General features: G+C 57.6%; 1 protein-coding gene across 5 annotated transcripts in view; it reads right to left on the bottom strand.

Annotated features, from left to right (window-relative positions):
• Window positions 1-12,254, bottom strand: part of SYNPO (synaptopodin) — a 36,958-nt gene that overhangs the window by 5,904 nt on the left and 18,800 nt on the right. For 3 of the 5 annotated variants that reach the window (XM_060144014.1, XM_060144018.1, XM_060144016.1), the window contains exon 2: window positions 1,943-4,281. In XM_060144014.1, the coding sequence (XP_059999997.1) occupies window positions 1,943-4,281 (2,339 nt within the window). Of the gene's footprint in view, window positions 1-1,942; window positions 4,282-9,879; window positions 10,036-11,039; window positions 11,633-12,254 lie in introns of those variants that run through there. The other 2 variants (XM_060144015.1, XM_060144017.1) reach the window with 2 other exon arrangements.

Genomic DNA, 12,254 nt, shown 5'->3' with positions numbered 1-12,254 from the left:
CAGGAGCTGCAGGATGGAGGGTGGGCTCTTCCATTGCTGGCCCTCAGGGGTAGAAGGGAGCAGGGGTCCGGAACATAGGCTTCACTCTGCCCTGGGAGGGGTTTGGCGTGAAGGAGCCGAGCTCCCTCGCGACTCTCCCATTGCATGCCCCCACGTTCTGGGCAGAATGAACTCACTGGGAAGGCACCCCCTGTTGCCATGGAGACGAGCCCAGAGCTCACGAAAACTGCAGGCTCAGCCCGGCATGGGCACCGCCTCCACCACCCCTCGCCCCTCTGGGGAGCCCAGAAATAGGGCTGGGAAAGAGAAAGTGGGTGGTGCTCGCCCCCGGTCTTGGGAAGCTTCCATCTGAATTCTGCCTCTTGCGTCTATGTTCTCTAACCCCCACAAAGTGTGGTTTTGGGGGGCTGCAGCACATCAAAGGTGTCAGAGGTGGTGAGGATCTCAGACTACCTGACTCAAAACCCTCACAGTATGATGGGGAAACTGAGACCCAAAGCTGCACATGGAGTCCATCTTTGAGAATCCAGATCTCCTAAGTCCCAGCCTTTTCTTCTAAACCTTAAGGTCTCCTTTGTCTCTTCCTTGAGCTGCTGTGCTCCTGCCCCAGCCCTTGCCGTGTTCCCACTGTCTCCAGGCGATCCTGAGCCTGAGCAGTCCCAGCCTAAATTTCTGATCTCCTGGCCTCCTGCTGCAGCTCATTCCAGCCACACCCTCCCAAGGTCACCCTTACATCTACTCACCATCTGTCCTATGGCAACTGTCCCATTTCCTTCCCCTCTCTTCCCAGGGGACTGTCTTATCACTTACAGGGCCTTTCTCCCAAAGCACCAGCCTGTCCTCTCATTCCTCACAGATTGTCCAGCTAGGAGGGCCTTCATCGTATAAATGAGAAAACTGAGGCACAAAAAGGGAAAGTGACTTGGCCAAAGTCGCACAGCAAACAGCAGGCTGAGATGCCTCTCTCCTTGCGGCCCCTTCCACTGCACGTAGACGGCTGCTTTCAGTCGTGCAGATCTTGGCTGAGGTTGAAGGCAAAACAGCTGACGGATACACTGCTAGGGGCCTCTCTCCTAGCTGCACACCAACCTCTGCGCAGCCTCCTACAGGGCTCTCTGTCTCTCAGGGGTCCCCTGGGACCTCCCACATCCCAGAACGGTGAGGGCAAGCTAGGTCGAACCAGGACTGAGGTCTGGGATGAACTGCGTTAGCTGTCTCGAAAGCGGAGCTAGATGTTTGGAGCGGGCATGAAGGCAGCTGAGCAGAGGGCCAGGAAGAAGAGTGTCAGACAGCAGTGGTGGGCTGAGTCCTCATCCAGCAGAACCCGAGAGAAGAGAAAATGTGGAGGCCGAGGCAGAGGTCTCTGAAGCAGCGGAGAGGAAACAGTGTCCGGAAGGCAGAGGTGGGTGGAAGAGACAGACCTGTGGAGGTGAGAATCCAGCAAGAGGCAGAGAGATGCCAGAGCTGGGGCCACAGTGAGGACGGCCCCACCGGGGTGGCTGAGGAGGCAGACCCTTGGCTGGCTGGTCCCACAGGCCAGGGCAGGCTCTGTATGCTCCAGAAGCCCCTCAGCAAGACGCTGGCATCCCTACAGCTCACCAAGGCCAGGTGAAGCCCCCCAGCCTCGTTAGGGCCTGCCAAGGGAGTTCTCTCTCCGTGACCCTCCTCCCCCTGCAGTGGCAGACTTCAGATCCCTCAGACATGGAGTCGAACCACTCTGTGGTAGGGAAGGGGCGGCTGCAGCTCAGAGAGGGGAGGTGACTTGCCCGATGTCACAAAGCTAGCTGGTGGCAGCATCAGCCCTTGAGACCTGAGTCCCCATACTCCTGACTCAGCCCTGTGCCACTTCCTGCTCTCCATCCAGCCCTCGGAGAGCGGGCTCTGACAGACAGCGGGATCCCTGTGGGGTCCATTACTTGAAGCAGAAGGAGGGCTTCCACACCTGAGCCTCGATCCCGGCATTCCGGGTGGAGAAGGAGGGCCTGGGGGCTTGCTTGGCTCGGGGAGACCACGCCCTGGAGGGAGACACGGGCGAGACATCACTGCTGTAGGTAGGGCTCAGGGCAGTGGGCTGGAGGCCATCCTGGCCGGGGGAGGAGCGGGAGGGCCGAGGCAGGGCAGGCGACGGTGGGAGGGCCGCCTTGGGCAGGCTGGGCGCCAGGTCCAGGGAGCTCGGCTTGGCAGGCGAGGCGGCTGTGGGCGAGGACTTGGCAGGTTCCTTGATGGGTGAGAGGACAAAGAGCGAGGGCCGCAGCTGGCAGGGTGGCTGCCTGGAGGGCTCCGGGCGCAGGACCCCGTTCTCAGGCAGGTAGCCGTGATAGAGGGAGGCAGGCGGGGTTCGAGCGGGGCTTCGGGACGCCACTCGGAAGCCGCCGGGCGCGTGGGTGGGGTACTTCCAGCACGAAGGCAGGGACATGGTGGGTGAAGGGCAGCGGGCCCGTTCCGCGTGGCCCGAAGACTCGATGACGTACTTCTCCATGCGGGACTGGCGGCGGGCGTAGAGCTCGGCCCCCTTCCCAGAGGCCTCGGAGAGGTTCTGGTTGGGTTTGGGCTTGGGCTTGGCCTGGATACGCGGTGACTTGAGGCATGAGGCCCACTCGGGGACAATCTCCTCGGCACCTGCGGGGCTGGCCCTGTCCCGGGGTGCGGGCTCCTGCTGGAAGTTGGAGGCCTCGGCCCCCAGCGCGAAGGGCTCTTCCTCCACGCCCATCTCCCCCTGGTCCCTCTGCCTCCGCTTCTCGTCCGCTGTCTGTACCAGATCCAGCAGGTCCGGATTCGGGGTCACCTTGGGCTTCTCCACGAAGGTGAACATGGATTTCCGGCTGCCCCTGCGGGCCATCGACTCCTCCAAAATGCCCGTCTTGCTGGCAGGAACCGCCTGGCCCTTTAGATGAGAAGGCTTGGGGTCGGAGCTGGGGTACAGGGCAGAGTAAGAGGGGGGAGACCTAACCCGGGAAGTCAGGGGGGCTGTGGACAAGGTCTCGGCATAGGTTGGGGGCGGGGTGAAGTTCCCCAAGGGGCGTCTCTCCAAGGCGGGGCTTCGCTGTGCCACGGGCCTCCTCTCCAGCATGGGGCTATGGGACATGATGTGTCTCTGTGGCCGAGGGCTCCTGTCTGCCACGCTGGGGGGCCGGGGAGCGGGACCCTTCTCTCCAAGATGGCGTCTCTCTACCATGGGGCTTCGTTCCATCTGGCTCGTGCCGCCCGGTGCCTGAATCCCAAAGGGCCTGGCCGTCCTGTTGACCACAGATGGGGGCTTGGCCAGCGTGAGGTGGACCTCGCTGTACAGTTTGGTGGGCGTGGTGGCAGCTGCCCGCCCGGACATCTCTTGTTCTGTGGATGCCACTGGGGCACCAAGCTGGATATCAATGAGCAGGGAGCTGGACACGAAATCTGGGGCTGGGGACCTGGAGCTGGAGATGGGAGTCACTTCTCTGGAGAAGGTGCTGGTGGTGGTAGGTGGGGCCGATACCTTGTCAATTAGCAGGGTGCTGGATCTCACCTCCGCGGCCGGCTCCTGGGGTTGCCCACCAGCACACGGGGTGCTGGGTTTGAAATCTGGCACTGCACCCTTCGGCGGGAGCTGTGCCTGTGAGGAATTCTGCTGGACGCTGGACAGTGGCAGGCTCTGCGGGGTGGCAGTTGCCGGTGGGTTCTGATCGACATCTGTGGCGGGCAGGCTGTGGTTGCTGTTGGAAGCTGGCGTGATGAGCGTGGCGCCGGGTGAGGGAGGGTTTTGGCTGGCATCCGTGGCTGGGCTGTGGACCTCCGCCGGAGGTGGAGTTGGGGGTGTCTGCTGGGCTTCTCGGTTCTGGGACAGGTGGAGCCCATTGGCCGTCAGCAGGGCCGCGTTCTCCTTTAAATAAACCACCAGTGGCACCTCCTCTTCCTCACTGGCCACCTTCTCCAGGTGCCGCAGCAAGTTGGCTTCCTCTGAGGAGCCCTCCATGCTGTGACCAGGGACCCCTGTGTCAGCGCTCTGGCAGGCGGGGTTTCTCGGAGGGCCTGGTTCAGGGAGGGAGGTGGGACTCAGGCTGAGCCCTGGGGCATGGCCTGTGGGGCTGGCGGGGGGCAGCCTGAGGGACTCCTGGCCGGGCTTCTGTCCCCTCTGGCCGTGGCTCTCCAAGGTGAACTCGTTCACCCTCTGCCGGCGCCTGTTGAAGAGCTGGACGCCGCGGGAGTTGGAGCTGGGAGGGGTGGTCAGCTGGGCTGCGATCTGCTGGCTCCTCGCCTTGGCCTCTTTTAGATCCTTCTCGGTGAGGCTAGTGCTCCGGCCCAGCGCTGCAGGAGGGACAGAGGCCGAGTCAGCAAATGGGATTGCAGAGCCACAGGGGTACACACACAGACAGACAGATGGTCACCCATGCCCCACTACAGATGGCCTTTTCCTCCGGAATTTGATCTTTACTCACCGTGTCCTAGAATCTCCTCATAAAGATCCCTGACCCAACCATCATGGCCCAACTCAAATAGCCATGTAAAACCTCCCCTGATTACCCTTTTAGTATTAACTGCCCCCTTGTTTGGATTCCCGCTGAAGGTTGTTGACATGGCATTTACCAAACTCAGCAAGAACACCTCACCCTAGCAGTCAAGGCCCCACTCCATCTCGGACTCATCTTGTGCCACCTTTCTCTCTCACTGGGCTCTTCCTGGCTGGCTTTCTGTTCCTTGAAAACGCCAAGTGTGTTCCTGCCCCCGGGCCTTTGCACTTGCTGTTCTCTCTGCTTGGAATGATCTTTTCCCAAGTGGCATTCCATGTTGGTTCCTCATCGCTCAGGACTCACGTGAATGTCACCTCTCTGGAGGGGCCTTCCTCTATAATCAGCACCCCCCCCAACCCATCTCTTTGTTTTGTTTTCTTCATAGCATTCAACACAATTCAGTATTATCTTCTTTACACGTTTCCTTGTCTATTATCTGTCTCCCTCACCTAGAACGCAAGCTCTAAGGGGGAACTGAACTTGCTTGACTTGTTCATCCCTCCAACCCTAGCCCCTAGAATAGTGCCTGGCAAAAAGCGGGCACTCAGGAAGCATTACTGAGGGCATGAATGAACCTGCAGGATATTCATACGCCTAAGTGCATATCTTAGGGCCCTTTACACTTTCAAACTCATAGTATAGTCATTTCTTAACACTGACACTTCCTCTTTTTAGAATAGGTAATACATTTACATGGACTAAAATTTTTTTTTTAACTTAAAAACATAAAAAAGTATACAGTAAAAAATGTCTCTCTACCTCTGTGTGCTCCGCACCACAAATCAGGTAACAACTGTTAATAGTTTCTTCCAAGTCCTTGCAGAATTTCGTACCATTTTCATTTAAACAATCATTGAAAAATTCTCATACTTTAATGTTATAAAAGTAATAAATTGGGCTAATTTCAGCAGTGACTCTACTAGAACATTGCATTACCTCATTTTATCCTCACAAGAACACTAGGACACAAGCATTACTTGCTCCCTATTTTATAGAAGTGGAAAATGAGGTCTAGAGACTGGTAAGTAACTCACCCAAGATCACACAGCAAAGGGTGGCAAGGCTGGAGTCAGATCAGAACCACTTCTCTCTGGGTCCACAGTGCATGCTCAAGCTGCCTGCTTGTCCCAAAGGTCCCTTTGGGACATATAGGGGACAGAGTCGGTGGGAGTCGGGGTTCAGTCTGGGGCTGCAGGCTAGGACCGGAGTCTGGGGCCTGAGGTCAGGGATCAGGCTGGGGGTCAGGCCCTATTAATCTGTAAGTTCACTGCAGGCAACCATTTCTTTCTATATCACCAGTACCCGGCTGGCACAGAGTCAGTGTTTAATTTGTGCTTATTGAATAAGGAATGAAGAAATGGACGCATGAACAAATGAACTTACGGACAGATGGATGGGACCGCCTGTGGCCGGGCTAGCAGCTCAGTTGGTGGCTGGGAAAATTCCTCCCTTTGTCACCCCACCCCCATCGAGGGAAGCTAATTAGTTCTAGAGGAATCTGACCCTGCCCTTCCTCCTATCTTGCCCTCATTAGCACTGGCCATGACATGCTGAGTGGGTCTCCAGGGACAGTTTTTCTAGGCATCTTGCCAGCGAGGCTCAGAATTCATGGACTCTCAGAGCTGGGAGGGCCCCTATAGAGGAGCTGTTTCACTACCACCCCCATTTTATAGATGAAGAAACCAAGGCTCGGAGAGCGGTGCAGGGTAGAGCTCACACTAGGGTCAGCGGGGAGGCCCACACAGGACAGAGTGGCTGCCGACAGCTGCTTCACTGGGACCAGGCCCAGCAGCCACAGGCTGTCTGGCCCCAAGCTCCTTCTTCCCTCCTCCCATCACGACCTGGCTCCCCACCACACACACCTGTGGCCACAGGTCCAGAACAGTGACAGCACACAGCCTGCCCCATGCGCCCCTCACGCCTGCTTCCTCCTGGTAGGGCTCCTCTCCTGCCTGGATCACCCCATGATGAAGGCTTTGGGGGTTGGGCCAGGCTGCTCCCCTGTGGGGAACTTAAGTAGGGGACAAGCCAGCAACACAGGAGGAGTTGCTCAGCTCATGTGATGTCCATCTCCTCTGGTCTGCTTAGAAACCAAGCCTCCCGGCCCAAATCCAGGCTCTGCTATTTGCTCGCTGTGTGACCTTGGCAAGTTACTACGTCTCTCGGAGCCAGTTTGCTTAGCTGAGAAGAAGGTAATAAAAGCACTGACAGGGGCTTCCCTGGTGGCGCAGTGGTTGAGAGTCCGCCTGCTGATGCAGGGGACACGGGTTCGTGTCCCGGTCCGGGAAGATCCCACGTGCCGCAGAGCGACTGGGCCCGTGAGCCATGGCCGCTGGGCCTGCGCGTCCAGAGGCTGTGCTCCGCAACGGGAGAGGCCACAACAGTGAGAGGCCCGCGTACCGCAAAATAATAATAATAATAAAAATAAAAGCACTGACATTAGGGTTAGGAGGCTACACTGAGATCGCGGATGCCAGGGGGATTACTGTCATTCAGCCCAAGTAGAGAGGACCGAGGGCTCATGCTACTCTGGGATGGAGTTGACGGTGACCCCACGTGACACCCTGGAAGGGGTCAGCGCTTCTTCTAGCAAAGGAGATTCACCCTACAGATCATGGTCCTGAGAGGGGTGACTGTCTTAAGGTCACAGAGCAGGGGATTCTAGAGTTATTGGGAGGCAGGGATCATTGCCCCAAATCACAGAACCTCAGAATCTCAGAGATGGCTGTCACCGGGTCCAATCCCCCACACAATTCCTGCGTCCCTAAAGCCATGTCCCTGCGTGTACAAGCCTCTGTTTATACCCTCAACTGACAGGGAGCTCACTACCCTGAAGATGTACCTTCTGCTAATTAACATTCTTTCTTTAGCTATAAAGTCACTCCTCATATTAACTCCCACCTCTTGACATGACTGCCCCTCACCGCCACACAGATAAAGAGCTTTCTCTTTGCAACCTGACAGCCCTGCAGAGACTCAGGCACAAATCACATCCCCACGGGGCACGGTCAGGATAAACATCCCTAGTCCCACCAGTGGCTCTTATGACACAACTGCAGCCATCGTAGCTCACATAGATTGGGCTCTTACTGTGTACCCGGCTAGCGGGTTCCCACGGTGCCAGGCTCCTAGAAAGGGCTTCAGTGTTTGTGTAACTCAGACCTCCCAAATCCCTGCACTTTTCTCTTTTTTCTCTTCGCCTCTCCGCTTCAGTCCTATCCCAAGGTTGGTTCTAAGGGCCATGGGGCTAGAAAATGCTCCAGTGTCAGAGAGTGAAGGGCCCTCAGGGATAAGCTGGCCTGGGAGGCTTTAGAGAGGGAAGGGGTTGCAGAGGAGGCCATGGGCCAAGACCTGGTCTGCTGACCCCCAGCCAGGCTGGGAACGTTCCCCACGCTGTTGTTCTGGGACAAGAGGAACCCAGCAGAAAACGCCAGGGGGTGAGAGAGCCCTGCCTCCGAGGGAGCTCCCGTGCCCCCCATCCCAGCCTGCAATGACTCCACGGAAAAGGAATTTGGCAGGAGGCTTGGACCAGACCCAGCCAGCAATCCAGATGACTTTTGCCACCCTGCACAAACAAAGCTGGGAGAAGGGGGGCTGGGCCAACTACGGGCATCCCAGAGTCCCCCACTGCAGGGTACTGGGGGTGGCAGCTCCATTCAAAATCCCCCAGACTAGGGAACTGCCACCTCTAGTGATGCCCCAGCCAGGTGGGTCCAAGATTGTGGTCCCTGGTGTCAGAGAGGCAAGAGGTGGCCAAGGGCCACAGGGGAGAGGCCCCTTGCTGAGCCCCCAATCTGCTTGTCTGCAGCCTGCACCTGTACAAGTCCTAACACCCCCTCTTCCCTCAGCCTCTTCAGGGCTGGTCCTTGAAAGCCCCACCCTGGACAATGGGTGAGGAGCTCTGAAGACCGGCCTTCCAGAGATGGAGGGGTGAGGGCAGACTCAAGGAGGAGCTGCCCAGCGTCAGGAGACCTGGGTCCAACAGGGTTAAATCCCTAAGTGGGGAAGGCGGACAGGAAGCCCTGAGTACAGCCCTTCGAATGAAGATCGCAGTGGGTGCTATAATTAGCGAGCCCTCACTACTGCCCCGTATAAAGTGCTGTGCCACGCACTGTAGCCCCATCGTCTTGTTCGATCCTCCCGATGACCCTAAGAGATAGGTACTAGCGCTCCTCCCAGTTTGCAGATGAAACCAGAGCTCAGAAAAACCTGCCCAGGGTCATATGACTTTTAAGTAGCAGAGCTGGGATTCAAAACTCAAAATCTGGCTTTGCTGAATCTCATTTCTTAACCGCCCTGCCTTCCGGATCCTGACTCCGGTGGGAGGGGCACCCACAGAGACTCTGGTGCTCCTGGATGCTGGTCTGAAGAGCCCTCTGTTTCCACATCTCGTGATCAGTGCCCGCGGCAGTGCCCTCGCCTCTTCATATTCAGCTGTCCAGAGCAACTCATGCTTTGTCGTCCTTCTTCCTCTCGGGAGAAGAGCTGATAAACGCATTGTGACTAAGGTAGAGATGACTGCTAGGACATAAAAAACTAGTGGAGTAGAAAGAGCACGGTGTGGGGAGTCAGGAGACCTGAGTTCAAGTGGTGCTCAGGCAGGGTATATAAGCCCTTTCTCCCACCCCATTACTTCTGTAGGCAGCTGCCTGTTCTGCCGGCCATCAGGCCTTTTGGACAGAGGATCCAGAGGAGGGAGGCAGGGCAGGGGAACGGAGGCCAGAGCAGAAGGTCAGGACAGGGAGAGAATTCAAGGAAATTCTTCTTCACACGGCTGCCGTCAATGGGAGTGCCCAGGGCCCGGGCAGGGTGGAGTGGGACAGGGAGCCAGAGGTAGGAAGAGAGACTGGCTGGAGACGGCCCATTGTGGCTGCCTGGGCGTCTTGGCAACGGGACAGGTAAACAGGCTGGGATAACTGCCCCCCTGGTGGGGTCAGGAAGGAACCAATGGCTGGCTGCTGCACAACCTCGGCCTCAGCCGGGGGCAGGAAGATGAACTGGACCTGAGTAATGGCCTGACTACCTTGCCAGCCCCTGCCCCGCATCCTCCCTGCTGAAAGGAGGAAATGACACAGCCTCCTTTCCCTGGGGAGTTCTCCATCCATGCCAAAGTCCTGGTGAGTGCAACCTGCCTGAGTCCCAGCAGACTGCCAGGCCTCCTTGCAGAGAATAATTCATACCAAGGTGGGAAGGACTGCCAGTCACGGGAGATGCACAGGAATGGAAGTGAAGGGCCCCAGACCTAGCTCCAGCCTGGCCACCCACCGGCCGGCAGAAGTCACGGCACGCCTCTCCCTTAATGCCCAGCGGGAACTGAGACCACAGGAGGATGCTGTACGCCCTAAGTCACACACCCCAAACCACCAAGGCACCTCTGGGTGCTCGCTTTACTCACTCCGGCTGGGTCCTCCCTGCAGCCCAGCTTCCCTCCGGATGCTGAGCCGGCCTTGCTTCTCAAAGCCTCCGCGAAAGGCAGCCAATCGACTAGCTGACACAGAGGAAAATCCCACGTTGACGGCAACGCGGAGGAGCTGGATGTGACTTCTCTCCTCCACGGATGACTCAGCCTAGCTCTTTATCAGGAAAACCGATTTCGCAACAGCCTTTTAAATGGTCCCTCCGCCCCCAGTCTCTCCCCCAACAATCTACCCACCCCACGCTGCCAGATCCGTCTTCCTCCTGCCTGGCTCCACTCTGTGTCGGGGCCTCTCTCCTCCTCTCCAGGACATTGGGGGCTCAAGCAGCCAGTCCTCGTCCTGCCATTCATGGTCCCTGATGTCAGGGTCTGCCCGAGAGCTCGCTCACCTGCTCCCTGCGCCCTCAGCAACCGTCAGAGGGAGTCCAGCGGCTCGTGGTGCCACGCCTGCCCTGCGAGTTCCAGCCTCCGCTGTGGGTTTGCGCCCATCTCTCCACCCGGAACCCGTCTCTGTCTCCTATCCTTTCTACACGCTCAATCCCCAGATCATCAGTGTTTTATCTGCACCGCTTAATAACCTCATCACTTGGCATATTATTTGTTTTAGTCAGAGTTTTCACCGGGGCGTGCTCACCACATGCCCCATGCCAGGCCCTGGCTTCATTAACAGCAGCCAGGAGGTCAGCAGTCCCCTCATCTCCATGTTAGAGGAGAAACGGGCTCAGAGAGGTGAAGTGACTTAAGTGGTACAGCTAGCCAGAGGCAGAGTTGGGATTCGAACCCAGGGTGGCCCCGCACCCAGCCCAGGACCCATCACATGGGCCCTGCTGCCTCCTCCCAACATCTTGCTTTGCAGCAGTCAGGGTCTGGGTCTTATCTTCCCCCAGAGAGTGCAAGAGCCGGGGGACAGGGCCCTCAACTGCTTCCGCCTTGTCCCCTACACCTTCCCCGGGGGCTTGCAGAAAGGATGGAGTCAATGAAGATGACAACAGCCAACACATGAGGAGCTCCAGATGCTGCCAAGCTAAGGGTTTAGCATATATTTTCTCACTGAATCCTCACAGCAACTCATAAAGGAGGCCCCCTTACCTCTGTTTTATTGATGAGGAAAACGAGACCCAGAGAATTAGCCAACTCACCCCAGGTCTTACAGCCAGCAAGGGACAGGCAGAGCAGAGCTGGAGCCGGGAGTCTGACTGATCCCAAGCCTGGGCCCCTCCTTCTGAAGAGCTCAGCCCACAAAGCACACTCACTTTCCCACCTACTGTCCCAGGCCCAGCCCAACTGCCACTTCCTCCAGGAAGCTTTCATCAATCCATCCAGACTCCTCGATCAGTGCCCCTCCCCTACTCGACCGGGCCCAGGGGTCTCGCAGCAGGAGCAGGGCTTGAAGGAAACAACGGGTTGAGGAAGCTCAGGAGCCAAGGCCCGAGGGGAAGGAGGCTGGGACTGGCCCAACTCCTGGTATCTCCCTGACAGGGGTTCGGGATCATGCAGGGCAGGGTGGGTGGGCTAAGTCAGGTCGGCATGGGTGTTGGCTAGCAGGTATCCCTGTAGGCCACAGGCACTGCTCACTGCTGGCTGACGAGGGCCCTGCTATGCGGTCCTCCTCTCCCAAAGGCCGGGAGCCACCACCTTCCTCCTGCCTGCTCTACTGGCCTAAACACTAATCTACAGTTAGATTTTCAGGGACTTGGAAATGGTGACCCAGAGAGAGGCAGGTTCAGTTCCAGGTGCACAACAAACTGGAAAGGGCTGGTTCACCGGGAGCCGAGTTCAGACCCAGGCTCCCACCTCCCCCAGTCCAGCCCTGGTAAGCCAGGCTTCCCCCGCGACCCCCAAGCCCTCTCCTGCTGCATCAGCCTCCATCATCCTAGCCCTGGGAGCCTTGAGAGTACAGAAAGGACTACCACACCCTACCCTTCCAGAGAAAACAGTGAATCCAGGAGACGTAAAGGTGGTGAGCCAGGGCGGGAGAGAGAGCATTTCCCCTAAACTATGCCTCTGCCAGGAGCAGGGCTGAGCCTAGTCTATCTCAGGGTCCCCAGCACCCAGCCCAAGGCCCTCGACAAAGATACAGCCCTTCCTCTTGGCCCTGGGGCAGCCTGGGGCTGGAGTTGGTCCCATTCTCTCTAAATTCCCCAGACTCAGCAGAGGCCGTCACCCAGGAGGGGTTCACTAAGTGTTGACTAAACAAATGACTGAAGGATGAGCACTCCCACAGTCCAAATCTACCTTCACATGTCACTCCACCATTCACCCCAGGAGACAAATTCTCGATGTGTCTAGATCCCAGAGTTATGGAGATTCTAGGTCAGAGATCTAGAGGGTGGTTCCTCGAGGAAGGGGAGAGA

The sequence above is a fragment of the Lagenorhynchus albirostris genome, chromosome 3 (assembly GCF_949774975.1).
Source record: "Lagenorhynchus albirostris chromosome 3, mLagAlb1.1, whole genome shotgun sequence".
NCBI lineage: Eukaryota > Metazoa > Chordata > Mammalia > Artiodactyla > Delphinidae > Lagenorhynchus > Lagenorhynchus albirostris.
The sequence above is the reverse complement of the archived record's forward strand: the minus strand, read 5'-3'. Positions and strand labels throughout refer to the sequence as shown.